The 24,155-nt window shown below is 45.2% G+C and overlaps 1 protein-coding gene across 1 annotated transcript; it reads right to left on the bottom strand.

The window, feature by feature from the left end:
* Nucleotides 1-55: 55 nt before the first annotated feature.
* On the bottom strand, nucleotides 56-23,805 carry LOC139293067 (CREB3 regulatory factor-like). Its single transcript, XM_070915373.1, has 10 exons — nucleotides 23,719-23,805; nucleotides 18,327-18,405; nucleotides 18,143-18,207; nucleotides 17,916-18,032; nucleotides 16,293-17,109; nucleotides 12,523-12,696; nucleotides 11,649-11,838; nucleotides 8,374-8,447; nucleotides 4,705-4,833; nucleotides 56-4,488 (listed from the first exon to the last, which is right to left on the bottom strand). The coding sequence occupies exons 3-10, from the start codon at nucleotides 18,149-18,151 to the stop codon at nucleotides 4,373-4,375; spliced, it is 1,626 nt and encodes a 541-aa protein (XP_070771474.1). The 5' UTR covers nucleotides 18,152-18,207; nucleotides 18,327-18,405; nucleotides 23,719-23,805; the 3' UTR covers nucleotides 56-4,372.
* Between the last annotated feature and the right edge of the window lie 350 nt (nucleotides 23,806-24,155).

The following is a 24,155-nucleotide window of genomic DNA, read 5'->3' as shown; positions in this document are numbered from 1 at the left end:
CTAGCCAGCTGCCCCCCCCCCCCCCCCCCCCCCCGTTTCCAGTCTTTATGCTAAGCTAAGCTAACGGACTGCTGGCTGTAGCTGTTTATTCACCGCACAGACGTGACGTGGCGTCAATCTCTTCATCCAAGTGAACACGGGGATTTCTGAAAATGTCGAACTACTCCTTTAAATATTAACAATAAATATCGGTATTTATACAGACTTGCCAGTGAACTGTATTGGTGGACACTGGCACGTTGGCAGACGGGTGTTCGGTGGACATTGGGGATACTCAATTATTCGACTACTTGTTTCAGCACAACAGCCACAGGCAGAGGAAAGCAGGTCCTCCAGATACGGAGTAGTTATCCACTGAGGTGACTGACAGAAGAAAGCCTTGTGGGTCACAGCTAAATGTTACCGGACTTGAGTTAATGCATTAAAAACAGATTTCTTCATCCGCAGCCCTACTTAAACACTCGACGTCTAAGTGAGCTAAATCTCTTCTGTCTGTGTACATTCGACTTTGAGTGTGCTCTTAGGGGTTTCAAGCTGTCACCGTCCCCCAAAACAGCTGAGGTGGATCCAGCTTCCACTATGAGGACAGAGAAAAACTCTCTTACCCCATGACTTTCTCTTTCCCAGAAAGAGCCAGTGAGCACGTCAGTGACAGTTGCAGGACTGTTTACTTCTCTGGCCGTCGGTGACACCCAGCGAGGAAGTAACTCAGATAAGAATGATCCAGATTTGCAAAGTCATTGTCCATATTAGGTCAGAGTTGGCTATTTGTGAGCTGACAGCATCAGTTCTGTGTTCTTTAAATCCCAGCAGTTCTGTGTTTGACCTGGGCCAAGCTCACTCTGTAATGACCGTCATGAAAACAGCTACAGAAACGTGACCTAACAGCAGACATCTTTGGGTCATTCCAGTTTCCCCCCCCTCACATATCTGCCTCCTGCTTACAGGTACACACAAACAGAAACTTTCTGGGAAACTGATTCAGGAATGTGAGCAGAGACGTGGCCTTGCCAAAACTGGCCACTCCCCATTAAAGCTTTACAGTTAAAGGGATATTCCATGATACAAAAATGTTTCTTTAAAGAGGAACGATGCTACAGAATCAACTGAAGCACGAGCTCACTAGCTGCGTGAAATCCGGCGTTAGAAATGTCTTGTTTGTTGTTTGGATCTGTGGCAGGAATGCACCGTGTTACAACAGTTTTCTCTTCAGTTCAGTTTTTGGCATATAGATGAATGTACACAGCAGATGGTGTTTTGTGTTACGTAACACCACTTTGGAGGAAGGAACACATCAGGACAAACTTGTGCATTCAGAGCGGAATCCCTCTTAAACCCAAAGACCTCGTCCTCCTCCGGCGTGACAGATGGGTCGCACAGCATTTGAAACTTCAGCGATATGTACAGTTGTTTTCTGCTGTTTCCTCTCTTGTTGTTTGTTGTTGCGTGAGGGCATGTGAAGGAAGCTGCTGCCAGCATGAGATCCTGTGACTCTGCTGGCAGCGCCGCCGGCTTCCCAAGCCCCGAGAGAAAGTGGGAGGAGGGAGGAACCACGTCTCAGCAGCAGAAAGAGTGCAGAGTGCACCTTTAACCAACAGAGCTTTATTCTACTGGCCTCGGTGACATTGTCCAAGGATCGTCTGTCTTTTTCTTTACAGTGAAATGTTCACATGAAAACCTGACCAGGTTTCTGTGGTCTCAGTGACATCAGAGCCTCCTGCTGCTGCATCAGGCATCTTTTCCTGCAAAGCCACAGTCCATCTGTCTTTAACATCAGAGCTTACAAGCTCGGTTCACCAGCGGCAGAACAACGCCATGAAACCATTCCAGCTGAACGACAGGAATCCTCCGTTTACAGTACAGGTCTACACTCGAATGACCGTGAGCAACGTTTCCCAGAATTAAAAAGGAAACAGAAACTTAAACAGGAGCAAGAGAAAACTGCCTTGGACTCGTGTATCCACAGCTTTCAAAAATGACCACGAGCGAGACCTCAAGGAGGTGAAGAGTTTAAGGTTCACTGCTCCTCTCCTGGTTGAGACAGGAAATAGAGTTTCCATAGGAGGGGAACAGCGTGTTATAGAGCAGCAGCTTTGGAACGCAGCCCAGACGGGAGCTCGTCAAGGTTGAAAAACAAAAGGGGATTGCTTCTCCTCTACTTATATTTCCCAGAGATGATGTTCACAGAAACCGGTGCCAGCTACTGTTTCCGTGTATAGGTTTTAATCTGACAGAAAATATTTTGGTTTGGTTGACTTTTGGCTGAATGTGTGATAGGAGCTAACACAGGCCTGCAGTTTTTTTTTCTCCACTAAGTAAAGTCAAGTGAGGCCAAGCTCGGAGCAGTAGTCACGGGTTACACTTTACCTTGTAATAGGCTTTAAGATCAGGCATAATAACACAGGTCCCTGTGGCTTCAAGCTTCAGGCACTTCAGAAAGGCGTCATTATGCAAACAAACTGCCGATTACAACAGTACGTGTTCGCAGGCCAAAACCCAGTCAGCAGTTACTGCCTGATGCCTCCGCTCAGGTTTGCATTGCTTTTTATTCACCATCTCACAGTAGCACCATACCGAAACAAACCGAGACCGCCAGTCCGTCAAAAAGCGCTGAGCGCCCACAACAAGTCTCTCAATCAATATCTGTCTTCAGACAAAGGTGCCAAGAGTCTTTTTTTTTTTTTTCTCTTTTGGAGGATCTGAAGCCCTCTTCGAAGGTGCTTAGTTACTTTTACCACAGTGCAATTCAAAGGGTCCTTGACTTTTTTTTTTTATGTCCACATTTAGAGACCTTGGACAGGTTGGTCTTCAGCTTCAGCAAAGACCAAAGAAGAAAGGCAGATTTCCAAAACTCTCAAGACTGACACCCACCATGTGGGCCTGTGGCATTGCCAAATAACAACAAAACCATAATAAAAATACAAATCAAACTTATTTGCTTTCTAGATCTACAAGTGTTTTTCTCTATTTGTCATTGCAATTCAGGAAGGTGCGCTACATAATCAGGTCAGGGGTTGAGGAGAGGGCTTGGGGAAGGCATTGAGGACACTTCCCTTTTGTGGGTAAAAATAAAGCCACTGCAGATAAGCTAAAGGAGCACCAGGCTGCAGAGCTAAAAGGCTGACCAAAAACGAAACTGTCAGTCATTTCCTGTCTGTCACACCACGGCCTCTCAGGTCCATGATAGTAGTGCATTTAGGTGAGGGGGATTAAAGTCCGCTCAGTGACGTCATCCTTTAAGGATGCATGTGGGTAAACATGACAACAATCAAAATATTTCACTCATTTTTACTCCCCAAAACAAAATGATGTGTTTATGGTTGGCAGCATCTGAAGCAGTGAGAGGTTTTGGTGTCCGAGGGGTTCAGCAGTATCAGTTATCTTTGGTCAGTTTGAATTAAGGTGCAGTTTTCTCTTTCATTTTTAACTTTGCTTACATTTTGATGGGGTGAGGGGCTGTTAAAGAGGGGATGGAGGTGGGGGGGGGGTATTAAAGCTCCAAGGACTTTTCCACAACAAACAGGCTGTTGTTTCCACCAACAGCTGGTCTGGCATCAGGACTCCCATCACTTGTTGTGTGTCACAACACTTACTGACATTTCAGCTGCCGATGCAATCCGAATGGTATGCAGTGCTTCTATAGGAGCCCGGCCAAATAAAAAACAAAACAAAACACACACCCGCTTCTTTGTCCTCCAGGCCTGGGCTCCTCCCACTTCCTTATTTTAGCACTTCCTCTATCCTCAAATGCCCCCTCGCCCTCGGCTCACTACCGGTCCCCTGCCGGCAACTACGACCATCTACAAAACAGTGCAATGTCTATTCATAGGCACACTGGGATACAAATACAGCACACAGAGGGAGAGAGGAACACTATACACGCTCATACAGTATGTTACATGTCCAACACACACGCACACGCACACACACACACACACACACACACACACACACAGACAGACAGACAGACAGACAGACAGACAGACAGACAGACAGACAGACAGAACACAGAATACAGAGACGTCAGCAGCAGCAGCTCTGGCCTGGTGGTGGTTGTGGTGCAGCCTGCAGAGACAGAGCGGTGAAGACGGCTGCTGTTTGGAGGGCCAACAGGAGAGGACCAGGAGCAGGGTGGCAATTTACTCCCATTTTGTTTAGGCTACTCCTTCCTCCTCCTCCTCTTCCTCTTCTTCTTTCCCAGCATCTCCACCTCTTTGTCTCTTTGCTCTTACTCAAATGTGTATGTGAGAGTGGAGGCGGTGTAGAGAAGCTTGGTCAGGTCAGGTTGGTTGATGGTGCTGGGAGGCGAAGGCGTGGAAGAGGGAGAGGGAGGAGGAGGAGGAGGAGGAGGGGAGGGGGATGCTGGGTGAGTTTAACCCGCCTCCTCATCATCTCCCTGCGTGGGCTCTTTGCGCTGGTTCTGACCGCCTGCGCTGGCCGCCAAAATCCTCTGCACAAAGTCTTTGGTCCGCCCGGCAACTAAAGGACCTGCAGTTGTCATGGAAATAAATTAGGAAGTGTGACGGACAGAAAAGGACGACACAGAAATAACTCCTTACAAGAAGCCTACAAAACCTACAAAACACATTGTTTTAGTGATTGTCATGCTGCTTTCTTTGTTGTTAATTGTTGTGACAGCATTGTTCATCCAGGGATACATTAAGAAGGATTTGTATGGGGTGTTGGTGTGTTTGTGTTTCTCACCGCTGGACTCTCGGAGGATGTCTTCCAGGCGTTGGGTCATCCCTCGCTCGTCCGTGTCTTCTTCCTCGCTGCTCTCCACCCGCAGTCGGATCACCTCCTTGATCCGCAACAGAGCTCCCAACAGGTTCTCTGTGCGAGGAAAAAAAAAAAATCATCCTCAAAACACTTAATCAGCTCTATGGGGCAGAAAACCGATGCCGAAGCAGGTAGCCTGCAACTGAAAGTAGATGAAAAACACCTGCAATGACGTCACAGATTGAAAGTTTCAACCTGTGGAGAGCAGCGCCACGGCAATATGCTAGAAGCTACAAGGAGGTCTGGAAATTTATTGACATGTTCCAATACCACTGATGCCAAAAACAAGCCAAACTATACGTACAAGAAACAAAGAAAAGAGAGGATGTTTGTTTTACAGCGCAAAAAGGGGGAAGTACAGGGAAATAAAATGAAAGTAAACTTCAGCTCAAACTAAGAGAAGTGAAAGTGGAATGAGGTCAGAGAAGTGGGCTTGTGACCAGAAGGATAGATTTAGGTGGTGAAAGTGAAAGAGCTGCTGCTGAGGTGCCCTTGAGCATGACCCACCACCCCCAACTGCCCCCAGTGGAGCTGATCAGCGGTCAACAGATCACACTGGGCAGCTTCCAGGCGTGAATGTTGCGATGATGAGAGTGGGTGTTCCTGTTCCTGGATTAAATAAAGGTTTAAAAGCGCGTGTAGTCTTTGCAAAGTAAACGCGTTTCCTGTTTTCGTGCTGTGAAAAAAACCCTCAAAACAGTCCAGAGACACGTTCACATTAGAGCTGAAATGAGAAACTTTCATAATTTATTCATTTTTCCAGTAAAAAGCTCCAAACAGTCTTTGGTTCCAGCTTCTCCAATGTGAAGATTTTCTCTCCCTTTTTTAAATGTCACTGTAACCTTAATAGAAGAGGGACAAAACAAACACCTCTCTGGGAAACTGTGATGGATATTTTGGGGTATTTTACATCAACAATGAAGATAATGCAGTGTAGTGGTGACTGAGAACTTTTCCGGTTTGTTTACAGTTACATGATTTATGACGATGAGTTTCACATCATGCATCTTGACGGCAGAGAAGTGGAACATACAACATATTAATATGACAGGATTTGCTCGAGGTTTATCTCTGATGATACACGCCATCAGCACCTTCTGTGACTCTGGCTCCTCCCCCCTGTGGGGTCATGTGACCTGATGGCACCTTGACAACCCTCCTGTCAGTGTACATTAATCTCGTAAGGATCTGATTCCTCTGTTGTCCGGCGCTCGCCTCAGCAGGGAGTGTGTGTGTGTGTGTGTGTGTGTGTGTGTGTGTGTGTGTGTGTGTGTGTGTGGGTGAAGGACCACAGCAGGTCTGACTATTTCTTATTTTCTGAAACCCCCCAAACTCTATCTCTCACACACACACACACACTCACACACACTCACACACACTCACACACACACACACACACACACACACACACAACACACACACACACACACACACACACACACACACACACACACAGTAACTGCAGTCCGGAGGCTTCCCGGCACTGGCATGGTGCCAAAGTCCTACTTGTTTGAAGTTTCCTGTTGAATCTGCTGCTCAGCATGTAAAGTGTGTTTTGTATAAATGCAAATTACAGCGACGGACAGAGAGAGAGAGCGAGAGAGAGAGTCACAGGAGCGAGAGGAGGGAAAGAGGAAGCGAGGGGATGTGTGAGGTTAAGCCCTGTGTGTTTTGGCTTTCTGCCAGCAGGACAAAAAAAAAATAGCGGGAGCCACAACTAAAGCCTTCGCAATGAAATGCCGGTCCGGGATCAGGAATGACTGGAATGTTAAAAAATGGGAGGAAAAAAAAAGGAAAAGGACAAAGGAAGTCGGACGCTGTTTGCGGTTAAATTCAAAGACGCTGAATCAAACCAGACGAGGAGGAGGAGGAGGAGGAGGAGGAGGAGGCAGGATCAGGCTGACAGATTTGGCAGAGCAGAGGTGTTGATTATCAGGAACTAGGTGAAGTCACTCTTCTCAGATTTGTGTATGCTCCTCTGTGATCTTGTTATTATCATCTTTCCGCAGTAACCCCGTTTCTTAAACAAGGCCTCTTCAAAGTGGCCTTGAAAAGATGGTTTCTCCGTCGTTTGTAGCTCGATTTGTGTTTTATTCTTATTATAAAGAGAGGTGGGAACATGCCAGCTTTACCACTCGTGTTATTTGTTGTATTAACACGGCTACATTTCTGCTGAAGACATCTGATTTCTAATAAATACACTAAGTCTTAGTAAGTTATTTCTAAAATGTAGACAAATACAGTGAGACAAAACTGGGTGCTCTCTTCCTGCAACCCCTGTTCTTGAGTATTATTTTATGAAAAATAACATTAACCTTGAGGGAAAGAGAGCAGAAGCTCTACATCACACAGCAAACGTCAAATACTTCACGAGTGATGCTGCTGTTTGGACTCATCTAGACAAAGAGACAAAGCATCAGGGTCTGTCTGGTTCAGCGCAGGAGGTGACGGTGGTTGATCAATTCACAGATCGGAGCAGCACAACGCAAAGAAAAACAGAAAACAGGAAACAAACAGCTCAATAACACCATCAGTTAATTAATAACACGATTCCAGAGGCAAACCGCACCAGCAGAGAAGCACAAGCAGCACCAGGACGGCTCAGTCTGATAATCACCAGCAGGAAACACGTTTTACACAACGGAGTCTGCATCCAGCTGAAGTCAGTTTGACCGACCACTTCCCAGTTTCCAGAGGAAACATGTCATCAGTCCAAATGCTCCATGGAAAAAGATCCAGGTGGCTTTGCGTTGCCTGGTTGTGCAGAGGACTGATGGGTCGGGGAAGTCACATTGGACTGGTAATTATGGGTTGTCGGGTTGGATAGAAGCACGGCTGGTACTGACAATAAAGACAAGGGCACTAATGTGATATTGCATGATATCACAGTATGTCGAGATTAAATGAATTACAAAAGGTCAAAGACTGCTAACTGGATCAAACAACAGAGCTCAAATAACCCTCTTTCCAGCCTCTTCACGCTGGCTTCCAGTTAACTTCAGCATCGATTCAAAGCTTTTACTCATGACTGTAAAACACAACATGGTGGAGCTCCAGCATACATCTGTGAACTTTTATGTCTCTACCTGCACGCAACCTCAGATCTCACAACAAAACTTAACTAATGCCCCCCCCTCCCAGATCTAGACTTAAAACTAAAGGAGACCGTCTTCCTGTTGAGATTCATCTTGCAACCTCACATTTCACATCGCTATTAAAAACTCATTTTTATAAACTTGCAACTGTTTTGTTTAGTATTTCTTCTGCCATGGGGAGGAGTATATGTTATAATTTGTATAATTTGTGAAGCACTTTATAACGCTGTCTTGAAAGGTGCTAATTAAATAAAGGTATTATTATCATTATGTATATTAAGTAATAGTCTCTGACCTCAGTCGGTTCTCTCGTGGCCAGACTGACCGCAGTGCATTTCTGAGTTTATCTAATTTGATCTAACAAGTTTAATAAAGCCAACACATTGTACACATTTCTGAACAGAGAAAGAAGAACGTACTCCTTCAGTTGGAGTTAAAACATGAAAATCATCAAAACAGGAGTGAGATGTGTGGCATGTGTCCAGTCTGCAGTACTGACCGTACTCCTGGTTGAGCCCCCACAGCTTGATCTTGTTAGCTTCATGCTGGGCCTTCTTCTTCAGCCGGCAGGCCCTGGAAACAGAGAAGAAGAAGAAGAAGAGAGCACCGTCAGTCTCTGGCTGAGGAAACTCTGCTCTAGTGCTCCCATTCTCCACGTGATGCTGTTACTGCGTCTGCTGGTTCGCACTGAACCCAGCTGGAGAGCGACGAGTGGAGGATGCATTTCCACACTGTGAGGGAGATTGACTGGAAAGCTCCCTCATCGCTCCACTCCTCCAGCAACCGTTTGACACCCCGACTCTGAAGGCACACGGCCGGTTTGGTTTCAGAGTATTTGGGGTTGAAGAACGGCGGCAGAGAATGACTCAATCAATGCATGTTAAATATTAATGCGTCTCATGGGGACTATTCTCTGCAGCGGGCAGAGAATTTCTCTTTTCCTGTTGCTGTGAGTCAGCTAAATGAAACTCAAGGAAACAAAACACTTGCAGGCCAGTAGTAGTAGTTGGACAGAAAACTACTTCTGTGTTTCTCTGCATGTTGAAATGCTGGATTTTGCCTCTCAGCCACATTTTTCTCGTGTAAATTCCCAATTTGTACCATAATCCCTGCTGGTTTGAGGTGGATGTAGACGCCGACGCGATCATTTTTTTTGAATTTGTGATTGTGTTTCCCTACCTTCCCACAAGCCCCTAAACACACCATCATTATAGAGGTTTCATAAAACCCTGCTCTCAATTCAAAACCAAACAAAGCCCCAAAGAAGACATGCTGTTGGTTGTGATGGCTTACCTACAGCTGCAAATGGATTTAAGTGGCTGCCTGGAAGGAAAAATGGCTGCTGTGGTTTGTCTTTATGATACTTGGACGTGTATTCAAACCTGAGGCTTCACCTTTACCTTTTTGAGATCACACCTAGCAATCAATCACATGACGAGAGAAATAAAGACTCAGAAGTCGCACAGCTGATGTGGACAACGTTGCAGAAACAGATTAAAGGAATACTGCAACATTTTGGGAAACATGCTCATTTGCTTATTTCTACCACCAGCGAGTCCGGTCTCAAACCACACTGCAACTCTTTTGTGGAGCAACTTATACTCCAGCAGCGATACTGTACATTTAGACCGTGTGAAAAGCTAATATATCAGCTATAGATTGCTGCTTTTGTTCCATCAAAAAGGTCAGCACTGTGAAACCTGCAGGAAATGGGTCAACAGCACCAAATTACGTTTATCATGTCATCAAAGTTTACCAACATTTTTGCGCCTTTGTGAGCAAATCCACAGATTATGGACATTCAAAAGCAGTAGTGCAAAGTAATTTTGCTGCTATTACTGAGATTAAATCCCAAAACAATAACAATTGTTCAACATGTGTGTGTGTGTTCAGGACATGTTTAGCCTAGCTTAGCACAAAGACTGGAGGCCCGGGAAAACGTTGAAGAATAAACTGGGTTCTGGTCAGAGTTCAGGAATGTGAGACGCTGACAGCTTCACCACAAGACAAAACTTTTGAGTTAGCGTGTGCGGTCACTGTGGCTATCTGTTGTTGCTCCAGTGCACAAGCTAACTACTACATATCCAGCCACAGCAGATCAAGACAAAGCCTTCAAGAATAAGTGCCTCAACATTTAGTTCCACATCCCCCAACAAGGCTGCAGGTGCATGAAGTTCATTTAAGTGCCAAGCAAATGGTGAGGAAGTTCTCTCAGAAGAGGTTGGTCTTGCTTGAAGACAGAGAGACCACACAGGAGAAGTTGGATTGAGCGTTCCTGCCTCGCAGCGAGACGGCAGGACGAGTCGTCGTTCATTTGCAGATCGTAATGAACGAGAAGGTTCATATACATTGTGTTTATACAATAGCTTTAAGGCACCTTTGATGAGCTAGGCTAACACCTGCTTGCAGTCTTTGAGCTAAGCTAAGCCAAACATGCCTTGAACCAGCCTTTGCACTGAACACGCAGAGATTAAAATCGATAACAATCTCCTCACGTAACTCCCGCTAAGAAAGTAAACAATCATATTTTGCACAAACGACGGAGTATTCTTGTAACTAGATCAGTGACCAGGACGTGACCTTTGCACAGCCAACTGTGGAGGCACCACAGCGAAGAACTGGGCGACTGTTTTTCCTCTACGCCGCCTGAACGCCCCGGGCTCGTTTTTTTTTTGGTTTTTTTTGACAACATCGAGAAAAGGACGGGAGACTGGAGGCGGTTGGGATAATCCCACTGCTAACTTTGACCTGTTCTCAGGCAGCCACAGGAATGACAGTCCAAAGAGACGTGAATCTTCACAGAGGAAATTCCTGCATATTAAATTAAAGCATGAACTCAGTCACATTTCAGCATGAGCGACTTTAACTGTACGCTTCCCGTCTACCCTCACTGTAGCTTTCTCTTCACCCCCCCCTCAACTTTCTATCTGATGGTGTTTGTATCGTGTCTAATATATGTTTAGAATAATAAGATATTCCCAAAATCCCTCTCCTGTAATAATGGCTGTAATAATTCTCCCCCTCCCTCCCTCTCCGCACATGAACTCTCTATGACCCTCCTCTCCCTCCTCGTCTGCCTCCTCAAACCTGCCCTAATTTCCTCCTATTCAGCCTTTCATCCTGCTTCCTTCCATCTCATCTCCTCTGTTGTTTTCCTCAGCTTCCCTCCATCTTTCCCTCGTTTATTCCATCACGCTCAGGTCCAAAGTAAACTCATTAAAAAGGGCCAATCGACTCAAAAATACACTCCTGACCTAAATTTAAATCATTTGTGTTGTGTCTCTTTGAAAAGTCTTTAAATGTCATTTTAAAATGGATAAAAGCTTGTTATAGCAGCTTCCTCAGAGGTTGAGTTTTAAAAGGTCACCTTCAGTATGGGACACTGTGTTCCACTGTTGAAGAGTTGAAATCAAATGCTTCCTGACGCTGCAATTAAGACCATTTTCCAGCAAGTCGAATCAACAATGCCGTAAATTCCACTAAGATTAAATGATATCTCAATGTATTCTTCTCTCGATGTTTCCTCCAGAAACATTGCTAGAAGGTCGACTACTTCAATGCACCACGTATTTGAAAATCTCGACAGGGCTAAAGACTGCAGACACCAAACCACAGAGCCCCGCAGGATTCGCTTCTATTTTCTTCTGCAAACAATTTACAAACACTGAAAATCTCTCAAAATGCCCACTCATGCCGGACGAATCGATACAGAGAGCCTCCTGGGAGCTGACTTGGTGCAGAGGATGTAGGAGGGCAGTAAGTGGAGTCTGGTACCTGGAGGCCAGCTTATTCTTCTCCTTACGGGACCGAGCTCGGGCCACGGCGGGCAGGTCGTTGACCGGACCCATGCCGTCGATGGCGGCGTTGAGCTTCTGCAGCTGCTCCCCGATGTTGTGGAGCTTCTGGGGGTTTGGTGTCAAGTCGCTGGCGTCGGTCTTGCGAGCTTTGCGGCGCCCTTTTTTGCCTGGACAAAAGGACGATAGAATGAATTCAATACCGTTCTGTAGAAGCCTTTCAATCCTCTTTGGTTCACTCTTTTCAACACCCACCAGTGTTGCCTCCTCTTGTGCGGCCAAACATTGCTCAGATGCACCTAACTTAGTCTCAGTGAAAGGTTATAATATAAGAAGAAGAAGAAGAAATATGTGCATTTTTGAAGCAGTAGTTTGTGATTTTACTGTACCGGATTAGATTAATGGACTGTATCGTGTGGCTGCCACACTGCTGCACAGCTACAGTTGCTCCTGACTTAAACTCACTTATCAGGGAAATGCTGAAAAATTCAGATTTTGACATAAAAGTTGTATGTAGGGCACATGCCTGAGGGTCCCGATCCGATTTGTGTCACATGAGAGAAAAGAAATGGGACACTGCAGAGTGAATGTCTGTTTAATGACTCCTGCTGCTAAAAGGCTCTCATTCAGTGGCTCTCCAGCTTCACGTCTATGTGATTAGGGATGGAACTATCAATTAATCTATCAATTATCTTTGTGATTAATCAGTTCATCAAAGTGCCAAATCGCTTACTTTTACTGACCACACCAAAACAGATTATCTTTAGTGAGTAAATTAATCAAAACGTCCATAAATAAATTGTCTCGTTCGTTGCCTGATCTTTTCAGCACTATGAGAGCGAAGCGGTTCTCACCCTCTCTGCGGTACAGTGTGCTGGGAAGAGTGCTGGAGCTCCAGGACAGAGACCAGTGGACGTCTCCGCCCAGCTTCTTCTTTGTGGCCGACTCTCGAGCGCGCCGGTACTCCCAGAAACAGCGTCGCTTCGCCGGGCGCTCGCCTGGCTGCCTCACTGTCTCGGCCTCCACCTCTGAGGGGAAACACATCCAAACACTCAGCATTTTGAATTCGTACAGAAATGCAAATGCAGTAAAGGTTTTGCCGTTGTGTCACATGTGATTTCCATGATGTGAAAATGTTTAAAATTCAGACAACAATCATCCAACAAGGAGAAAAACTGCCCTTAAATGTGACACTAATGTAAAGCATGACTTTGGTTAGAGCCCAGCGAAGTGTTGGGGTGACAAAACGTTATTATGTCTTCAAAATGATCAGAAGTCATCCTCTGAGTGCCATGAATGTCTGTACCAAGTTTCATGGCAATCCATCAAACAGTGGTTGAGACATTTCCCTCTGATGTTGGCCCACCAGAGAGACATCACCGCTAATCTGGCTACAACAACAACAAAGTCAACCCTGTGACTTTGTTGTTGTTGTCAAAAGGTTTTACTGTCAGCACTTCACAAACGACAGTTTCTCTCTGGCTCTGGTTCTCATGTCCGATTCTTATCTTCTGTTTATATTTCACTGTGAAGCACACTGCACTCCATTACAATTAACTATGTATATAAGTGACAGAAGTGCTGAACCTTCAAAGAGTTTGTTTAAACTCTGATTGACCTGCGATAACATTTCATAACATCTCTCTCAGATTAGGGAGATTACTGTATCTCACTCTGCTGCAATCGCTTTGATTCCAGCAACACAACTAGAGTTCAATAAATAGAGTTTAATACCCATATTTTTGGCCTCTATCTGCCAACATTCAACATCTCTAAATTCTAACATTTTCAGTTCTGATTATTGTTTCCAAAATGTATTCTTAGCACGGCAGAAATGTAAAGCTTGACAAACGGCATTCAGAAAATGAAATATTTAATCAATGTGCCTTTTTTTGATCAAAGAAATAATAATTATTGAATGTAATCTGGTCCAGATGTTGTATCAATATCACTTGAGGTTTGGGACCTGCCATAGAGAACCAGTGATGCAATGATGCAAATACAAAAATCAATACTCCGGGCGGTTACATTAATATATGATGAGGAAAACAGACTCTCATCCATTGTTACGGAGGTGGACAACATTGACAGGAATATATAAGATGTTTAATAGAGGAGAAGTTAATATGACAGATGAACCCTAATCATAACTGACAGGTATTAATGTTTATGTTTGCCTGGTATGAAATCACGCTGTGAACCCTAATCCACAAACACATGCTGTATGTCCTAATGACAAAGCCACCACCGGCTAAAACTGTACGCATGTATGCTGTTTCAGAGGCAGACACCTACACGAGCACACAGACGTCACAGCAGATTAGCCTCAGGCGCGCAGAGCCATGAATAATGGTATCATAAATAATACAACATGCAAAGCTCCACCAGCAGGAGAAGAGAGGAGACGCGTCTTCAAACCCACCAGAGCCCAGTTAAAAGAAAATCAAAAAAAAAACAAACACGCTACAAATAATGAAAATAGCAGCGGGATTAAATCACACTGAAAGTTAATAACCATGAAGTCCTATCCTAGCCGTCATCCAGGGCCGTCTACGTTTACTTAGGTCACTTCTGGGGACGTCACATAGACTTACATTCATTTCCTGGAGACTTACCCTAACCTTAACCTTGACCGCTGAATCAAAAAATCTGCCTTCTTTTTTGGGGACACAGTCCCCAATTGGACAAGCCGTCCCCAATTAACTGGTCTTTGGTTTGAGATGTGTCCCCGAAGGTAGCCTAAGTCAGACACACACACACACACACACACACAGGCTTATGTAATGTCGTCTGGTCCAGTCTGCAGATAGCGCCATTGTCTGCACCCTCCCCTCAGCTCGATCTTTCGCTGCATGGCTCTTTTTCTTATTGTTTTATATATACACCCATAAACAATCACACACACACACACACACACACACACACACACACACACACACACACTATGCTTCCTAAACCCTCTGTCAAAGTCTCCTAAACTCACTCTCCCTCACACTCTCCCTCACACTTTTCCATCCATCACACAGCCCTTTTGTGATCGCCATGGGCTAATGGTAAGAATAGCTCGGCTGGACAAACACACACACACACACACACACACACACACACACACACACACACACACACACACAGCCACAACAATAGAGAGCGACAATGGTGTCTTGCGACCGTCGAAATACGACCCAGGCCGGTCGCATTACCATTACCTTGCAACAAGAGGCCTGAGATTTGTTTATCTAACGCGAGGACGATCAGAGAGAGAGAGAGAGAGAGAGAGAGAGAGAGCCTGGGAAAAGATGGTAATCTGAAGTGATGTCAATTTACATGTGTGTTATCTAATATACGTGTTTAGATTTCCTCTCCTGTGGTCTGGATGTGAAATCACCGCTGACTTTTAAGCCCTGTAGCAGAAGCTCTAAGCTAACAGCAACCAGCAACTTCATCTGTTCATTAATGTGGAATAATGCCGCTTTAATGTCCTAATGGATGTGTAGGAAAAAATGCACAACATCTTAAAACACAATTCAATGGAGGGGACGCTCCAGGCAATTATTGTTGTACTTCCATAAAGCTGGAGGACTCAAAAGAGAGAAAAGATTAAAAACAGAATTGTCAAAACTGATCCAGCAGAGGCTCAGATATCCTGACTTTTAGTATCAATTCATTGTTTGTCTATAAAATATGAGAAACTAATGAAAAATGCCCAGTTTCTTTTGTCCGACCAACAGTCGGCGATGACTCGATTAATCGATTGAAAAGAAAATGAGTTGCCAACTATTTTAATAATCTACATATATCGTTTCAGTCAAGGGTTTTTGAGGATTTGCTGCTTTTCTGGACCGTTGGTTGGACAAAAGAAGCAATGTGAAGGCGTCACTTTGGTCTCTGGGCAACATTTTATAGACTAAACGATTAATCGTGACGATAATTGCCAGATTAATCGATAATGAAAATAATCGTTAGTTGCAGCCCTACTTCAGTGTGATACAAGACAGAGCAGCATTTTCACTTAATAATTCAAACGATTAATCAATCATCAAAATAACTGCAGATTTGACTTATAAAGGTGTATAAGGCTTCAGCCCTCCTGTGTACCTAAACTATTTGTGAATGAGAGATAAGTGAGGTATAAAGAAATAATGAGGCAGGAAAAACAATATGTTTGGTAATGAGCCACCAGCTGAGTGCTGCAGTTTGTAGCTGGCATGTTTGTGTTGCTTTTGAAGCTACTTAAAAATCTGGTGCTACTGTAACGGTTGTTTAACGATCTGTACCAACTTTCATACCCTATTTAACATGTTCAACTACAAGCCCCCGCTCCCCGAACAAAGACAGAGCAGCGTGGCGGTTACAGATGGTATTTGAATACATGAAGAGGCTCCAACCCTCAAAGCCATTTCGTAACAGTGAAGCTGCAGCCACTGAAGCGGTATGTTGTCCGGGAATTACACCCGCAACTTTGGTATTTAATGTGCCTCTGCTCAGCCAACCAAGTCTGAGGTCTCGTCTGGACCTGAGACAGACTGAAATGGTTTCCGTGTGGGCCGACGGGCTGCTGGCAGCGCCGGGATGAGCTGAGATGTCCTCGCCACACAGATACAGACACACTGAGAGCAGAACTCACCACATTCAGTTTCTGAGGAGCTGGAGAGTTCAGCTTCCACCGCCGTCTCCTCCGCTCCCTCCTCTCCTTCTTCCTCCTCCTCTTCCTCCTCCTCCTCTTCTTCTTCTTCCTCCTCCTCCTCCTCCTCTTGCTCCTCGTCCTCGTCCTCCAGATCTAGCTCAGTCTTGGCCTGGCTCTCCTCCCTGCCCCGCACCTCCTGCTGTGTCTCCACCACCCGCACCCCCTCTGTCTGGGAGCTGTGACCGGGCCCTGCCCCCAGCTCCTCTCCCTGGCTCAGGGAGTAGTTGTGCTCCTCGCTGCAGTGCTCCAGAGCCAAACCTGCCGCCGCCGCTGCTGCCGCCACCACCTCCTCTTCCTCCTGCGCCACCTGATACACCTCCACTGTACGCTCCCTCGACATCCCCCCATCCTGTCCTCCTCCAGCCGCTCTTCCTGCAACACATAACTCCCTCTCTGTTGTCGTGGCAACAGAGATACGCCCCTCCTCCCTGCCTGCAGCAGTGGGCTGGACTTCCTGTGTGAAGGGAGGTGCCGTGTGTCTGTTCCTCCTCCTCCTCTCCTCTTCCTCTTCCTCCTCCTGCTCCTCCCGGCTTCTCCCCCAGCGGCCCATCAGGACGGCCTCCTCTGAGCAGGCCAGCAGCTCCCCTCCCACCCCGAGGCCCAGCTTGGTGTAGCGAGCCATCTCGTCCAGCGAAGACACGTCCCAGCGCTCCGGGTGCAGGTCCTCGCCGAAGCCGCCGTCGTCCACCAGGTCGCTTAGCAACTCAAAGGGCCGTTTCCTTGGCGATGCTGGGGAGCCCAGCATGAGGAGCACGCTCTAAAAGGGGACAGACAGATATTCAAATATGACTGACTTGAAAAACAAAAGTGTTACCAAATACTGTATTTACCATTACTCCTGTATCACATGTCAGCATGTACTATAACATCATTGGGGGGGGGGGGGACAGCTATTTTTGAATGTCTATGCTGTATGTAGCTCAATACACGAACAGTAATCAGTCCAGCTGCAGTTACACCATCTGAGGTCCGCGGCCATGACATCTTCTGTGGGCTCCCTTCTGAATTTTCAGTGATTTTGATAAAGTGAATTCTAAAATTAGACATTGCGTAGACCAAATGTTGTGTTCATTATTATAAAGGAGAGGCCTCCAAGTGACACGTCACAGTAGGAAAGGCGCAGGCGTAAATAACAAAATGAATGAATGCTGAATTCCATTTAGCTGCTCTGGCTTCAGTGTCCTGGCTCGACTGTGAGATCTGAATAGAATGGAGCCATTGTTAATGTTATTAGTAACACCTGTGCTTTTTCTTACTATAACAGGTGAAAATGACTCCCGTTAAAAAGGCTTATATCAAACATACCCAACCTAATGAAGAGGACTAATGCCGTGGGTCTTAATTCACTGGTTTTTCCACTCCTGGCCCTCGTACACTGATTCACACCTGACATGCCAGACTTTCAACAGGATGTGTGTGAATCCACTCTTGAGGCATATTGGTGAATTTGAGTTTAAATCTAAAATAAATCACACCACTAAAACTCCAGGCCATACTTTGATCTTCTCAAACAAGGGGCGTCTCAGTATGAGCCACGGGATTCCTGAAATTTACGGCTCTCACCTGGTCGTACTCAGTCCTGCCACCTTGTGGCGACATGGCCAGAGGGTAGGGACTCAGCAGACCCCTGTGCCCCCCGTAGGCCTCGCCAAACGCAGGCTCCATCCCATTCATACCCGGCTGAGAGGGAGGAAACACAGACACAAAGTGAGAAAGGAAGACCGTGGGGAGTATGATTCAGAGGTGATGGGTGACAGCGACTGCAGGTTTCAGCGGCGTTCCTACTTTACCTGAGGCATGCCCGAGGCGTGAGGGTGTCAGGTCGCAGTCACAACGTCAGTTCAAGCGAGTTCTGCTGCAAGAAACACAACCAGGTTCAGATTCGAACATCGAGAGATGAAACGAGGAGACGGGAGAGGAAAAGAAGAGTGGGAAGATTACAGGAGAGGAAGAGGAGGTGAGGATGTAATTTACCTAAAGGTTGAGAGTTGAGAGGGTCAAGGGGTGGAGCTCCTTTCACATGTCGCAGCCCTGCAGCTCTCAGCCTCCCAGCCTGGGGGGAGGAAGAAGTAGAGGAGGGACAGAGAAGGAGGAAATCAGACATGAGTTCAACAGAGGCCACAATACAAATTACATAGCAATAAAACAGTGAAAGTAAACACATCATTAAAGCAGGGAGAGACGTATGAGGATGATATCTGAGTCTCGAGTGTGAAGACAATATGGACACTGTTCAACACTTATTTTGTTTTACACCACAACTTTGTCAGTTGTCACTGAACTCAAGTTTGTTTGATCGGCACAATAAGAAGAGATGACAATAGGAAAGAAGATAAAATACAGTTTCGTTTTTTAAACCTTAGTGTGCTTTTTCTTGTATTCCATGCTTATGAAGTTTAACATTAATGAGGTTGGAGCTCTTTTTTGTCGGTTCAGCCGTGGCAGATATTGTTGCTTACATTAGCTGGCTAGTTTTTCTATTAATACATCTATTTATTCAACATGAAAAAAAAACCATGGTGCTGCTGCTGCCAGAAATGTAGGACATATCATTTCCTGAGAAAGACCTGCCAACAGTCAGCATTTAAAATAGCAAACGCAGAAGCTTTTATGCACTAGATAAAGGTTGAATTGTACTTTGCAGAGCAGCAAAGTATTCATGTAACATTTCTAGATGAACATGTGGATAATTACCAGCTAGCATTTGTCATTTCAGTACTATGTGCTGTTACTATCACAAGCTGCATCAAAGAATAACTTTTGTGTTAATTTGTTAAAAAATTACACAATCTGCACAGGAGGAAATAAGGAAACAATGAGGAGGCAGGAAAGGAGGAGAGTTTCGAAAAAATAAGGACAAAGATGACAACAGATTTCTCAGAGGCCAAAATCATCTCAGTGTTTGAGTTAAACCTCAATGGGAGGAGTAAAAAGCAGCTTTCTTGTTGTGTAGGTGCTGTAGTGAAAGGTCCAATCAAAAGGGTAAAGGGGCAGGAGAGGAGGAAGCTAATATTCTGAGAGCTAAACATTAGCGCTCCTCCAGTTCACTGGTAAATATGCTAAGCTACAGCAGCTAAGTTAGCCGAGTGAGAGGTTGAATTTAGCAGTATTAGCTTGTATCATGACTGCCATTCTTGTGAATGAACAAAAAAAAAAAAGAGAAGTCATAACCATTTATATTTTAGAGGTCCTTCTTTACCACACAGATTTTTATCTATTTCTTATATTGTCAACAAATCCCATGAAAAGACCAAAACGCTACTCAAACATAGTGCACTCGTTTGGGACTATTTTCAAAGGCGGATTAATCCACATTTGGTGCCGAGTATTTGGGGCAGCAGGACGGTGTGTGTGTGTGTGTGGGATTGAGTCAAAATACTACAGTGTGTGTGTGTTCATGGTGATGATGTCACCCAGTGCAACAGTGGGGCTCCCTGACGTGTTTTTAATGGTTTCTGGACAACAATGGAGCTCTATGGCACAGAGGAAGAAGACACATCAGGCTGTGATACACACACACACACAATACTTGATAATAGGATCAATTCATTGTTGGGTTTGGTCTTTTTGTGGCATTTCTTGACAGCCCTTTATCCTCATCCTTTAACCTAGCTGACTTCCTTCTTCGACTCCACCCAATACGGTTACACCCGGCCAATGAGATCTCCTCTGCCTGCGGAGCAGCTCTGCGTGAGTTAATGTTTGTGTAACCAAAACTCCAATTCTCCATTAGAGACGAGGCCACAGTGCAAACTACTGATCAGACCGAGCTCCTTTCAGACGGCGACATGATGAAACACTGAGCAACACTACTGCGTATACACACACACACACACACACACACACACACTGAGGGAACAATGCTGACCTACTGTTCAGTACCTGTGGAAAACCAGGAGAAAGCAGCTCACACTGACCCCGGTTCAGTGATTCGAGAACAATGCCATAATACGTTCTCTGTGGATTGACCTCAGGCACACAAGAATGAGGAAATGAGGATTGGCTGGGCGGTTATGACACTACCTTGGCATGCCACATGGAAAACTGGTATTTGGCACACAGAGCAAGCCAGCTACCAACATGCTGCGTACACAAACACTTATCAGACACATACAGTGCTTTGAAGTAGATAAAAAGCTGGTGGAAGGAATTAAATAATCCCAGCAAGCTAAGAAGGCACAAAGGATACACCTCTTTATCGTAGAGTTTCGGCAGTAGTGCTAAGAGCAGGAGCATTTTAGATACGACGCAGTGTAACTTTACACAGGGATTAAGACTATGTACATTTTATGTCAGATGTCTTCTTGTATCAACAGAACAAATTGCTTAGGTGCTGATTGTGAGTGTTTCTTTCCTTACAGAAAGAGACTTCTACATGCAAATATGTCCCTTAGTGCAAACATGAATGTAACATTCATGCAAACTCTTTCACCTCAATGATGCACTGTCCGCCATTTCCTTTAATCTCCTTTATCTGACTACATTGCTCTTCTAGGTATTTTCTCCAAGGTAAATTTACACAGCGAAGCTGATGCACCAAACAGAGTCTTATTTATATTTGCTCATACTCCGGCTGATATAGGGGGCCAGGCATGCCTCCGTACAATAACAATCCTGCAATCATTTATTGTGTGTTGGTTCAACATAGGCTTGGTCCAAAGGTCTCCGTGCTCATAAACACACTCTGACAGGTAGAGTTCACTGTAACAGGGAAACAAAAGGAAATTGCTTCAACTCAAACCACTGTGGGTCAATAACCACCAATAACCATTGGCTTTACGTTCAGCCAACAATCCATTTAGCCCTTTGTAAACAAGACTCCGCAAGCAAAGTGGATGCCAACACAACTGCGGCTTATGTAACGACTACACCAAATACATACTGACAAAACAAACACGTATGCATACGTTCACAGTGCGGTAAGATCGTGGCTCATGTTTGTGCATGACAGAAGCTACTTTTACTTGTTATATAGACCAATCCACAGAGGAGAGAGGAACGCCCTGTCAACATTACGAGTGTGGTCACATCCAGTGTACAGGTGTATTAGTAAAAATGACCCCATATCCCTGCAGCTTGTTATGTAAAACAGTGCAGGGTATTCAAATACAATTTGTATCACGCCACAATGTGCCGGACCAAAACGATGCTACAACCAAAGATTATGTTTATTTTCTCAACTGATCTAGCAATTGTTTGGTCTATAAAACGTCTGACAAAAAGGTAAAACGAGGTCATCACAATTTCCTCATCACAAAGTCCGAGGTGACGTCATTAAATTGCTTGTTTTGTCCAAACAAATATATTGTTTAGCATCACATAAGACAAAGAAAAGAACAAGAAACTGTATTAAACAATGAATCAATTATCAAAAATAGTTGTAGATTCATTCTAATTGGTATCCCAATAAGAGGTAAATGGTATATAAAAGTCAGTTTTTATACTTTATCATTAGTACTCTGAGGTGTGTGTTGATTCTCATAAGCTTTTAGTACTTTAAGGTGTTCCTATCCCATATGGTATCACTTCTTAGTGAAAACTTGTTTCTATCTAGTAACTTTCAAAATAAAAAGGTGTTATAGGATGACTGTAGCTGATTATAACGCACAAATTCCTTTCATCCGAACATGTGCCAAAAATATCTGAGAGTGGAAGCAAGTCATTCTGACAGTGGACCATGAGGCACATTTAGAGCATGGACAGTCTGACCAGACAATGAACCTTAAGCAGCTGGAGGCCTCTTTAGAAAAAAAACAAACCCTCCAGTATGATAGAGGACACCACGGTTACCGATGGATGGAGGTTACGCACGGAGAGGCGAGAACCGGGTTAGGAAAAAAGTAAATTAGGCAGGAGTCCATAAAGAGGCTGTGATGGCGGAGAGTGTGCCCGAAAACAGCGAGGAGGAGACGGGAGAGCAGGGGAGGAGGGACGGTCTGGCTGTCGGTCTGTCTGGGAGGCCAATTTGCCAAATTAAAGCTCCAAAAATCTGGGCGGCGGACAAAGCTCCGTCTCGCCTGGGAAATCTCCTTCTCTCCTCTAATTAAACAAAAAAAAAAGACTTGAATTACAGCAAAGAGGGGGGAAAAAGAACAAACACTATAAACGACCTGGATGCGCCCCCTGTCTCTCCTCTTCGTGTCCTTGGAGCTCCATTTCCCGTAACGATGGAGAGCCAAAGTGGCCCCGTCTGCCGCCCCTCGCCTCGCTCCGTGTCCATCCGGTGCGCGTCCCGCTCTCCCCGAAAAAAAACTCTCAATCTGCCGATAAACCGATCCGTGCAACAGAACTGGCGGGGCATGACGGTGCTGTGAGTCCGCACAGCTGGATAGAACAACAGCAGCGCATACAGAGGCAGAGCGGGGAAGGGAAGGTGCCATGGTGGCAGCCAGCAGTGTGTCCCGCATGGCACGGCGAGCGGAGGAGCCGCACTTCCACATGCAGACCCCCTTTTTCCATTTCATACTGCACAATCACAATTCATGCATTTTTATTTTTACTAAATAAAGCACAAATTCCTACCAAAAGCAGCCGCCACGCGTCGCGAAGTATCCAGCCGAGACAACAGGGATCCTTTCAGCGCAAGACAACAATAAAAATGGGGCGCAGCTGGCAGTGCCACCGGATGTCCAATATTAATTGTTAATACGGCCGATTTCTGAGCATGTGGATCAGCGTTTAACAGGTCCAGCAACATGCGGGTATAAAGTCTGTTTTCTGTCCGCACTCCCTCGGACTTTTATTAAATATCAAAGTTGACGCGAAGAATAAATCCCAGAACAAGTTTGGCTGCTGTTTGTCCACCTGCAGGTGCTGCTGCCGATCGGCGGTGGTAATGTTACAGGCCCAGGCAAGTTATAGCCTACTCAACATGACATGCAGGTTTATTACAATAAAACTGCAAAGTTTGCGAGGAAAAAAAAAACACACTGGGAGCGATTTTATCTTCCTACACATGCGCAGGAATATGGGGGCATATAAGCAAAACAATTTGGGCTAATACAAGTATAAATGTATAATGTGTCGTGAAAAAGGGGGTTTGTAGAAATGTAATAAGACACCGGTTTTAAAATACAAAGACGTTACCGATATTGGCGAATAATGTTTCCTGTGCTCCGGCTCATATTTCCAATCAATCCTTGGATATGGTGCATTTAAAATATTCCAAGTGTAGTTCTGTGCCATGCATGCTACTGTGTGTAAATCCGTGTGAAAGTAGCCATTTTTATCATAGAAGACCGTTAAAAGCCAACATAATTTCCTCTCTCTCTGTTCTAAATATTTGTCAATAACTTCTCACCCGTTGAACTCGACGCAAATGCGCATTTATTTGCCTATAGGCAGAAAGCTGCGAGGTGGGCTTTACCTTATCGCGTGTCCTCGGATGTCCCCTAGGAGTTAAGGCTCCTCCGGACCGGGGTAAAATGTCGGCCTCGGCCTCTCCAGATGATATTATTACGCACCATCCACAGAGAGGAGAGGAGCCCGCATGGACACCAGCAGCGGCCGCTCAGCCCAGAAAGCCCGTCCGACCTACAGCCACATGCAGGAAGTTAGTTTACAGTAGTACCGAGCTGGCCTGTATGGCGGATAAACGGGACAGAAAATATGGTTGTAGGACTGTTAAACACACCCCTCGCCTCCTCCTCCTCCTCCTCCACCACCTCCTCCTCCTCACGTCGCTCCCTCCCCTCCATTGGTGCAGGAGCCTACCGTTTAAGAGATGAGCGGGTGGGAGAATAACAGCAGTCATCTCTCCCTCCCTGAAGCTAATTCCTTTATTAATAAAAGTTTTACAGGCTT

The sequence above is a fragment of the Enoplosus armatus genome, chromosome 2, assembly GCF_043641665.1.
Source record: "Enoplosus armatus isolate fEnoArm2 chromosome 2, fEnoArm2.hap1, whole genome shotgun sequence".
Taxonomy (NCBI): domain Eukaryota; kingdom Metazoa; phylum Chordata; class Actinopteri; order Centrarchiformes; family Enoplosidae; genus Enoplosus; species Enoplosus armatus.
The sequence above is the reverse complement of the archived record's forward strand: the minus strand, read 5'-3'. Positions and strand labels throughout refer to the sequence as shown.

Excerpts from the sequence above, each read along its gene's own strand:
- LOC139293067 (XM_070915373.1), bottom strand. Across the intron at positions 17,110-17,915 it reads GCAGGACTGAGTACGACCAG|AGCGTGCTCCTCATGCTGGG; the intron begins GTGAGAGCCGTA and ends GTCCCCTTTTAG. Across the intron at positions 4,489-4,704 it reads CATCCTCCGAGAGTCCAGCG|GTCCTTTAGTTGCCGGGCGG; the intron begins GTGAGAAACACA and ends TGACAACTGCAG.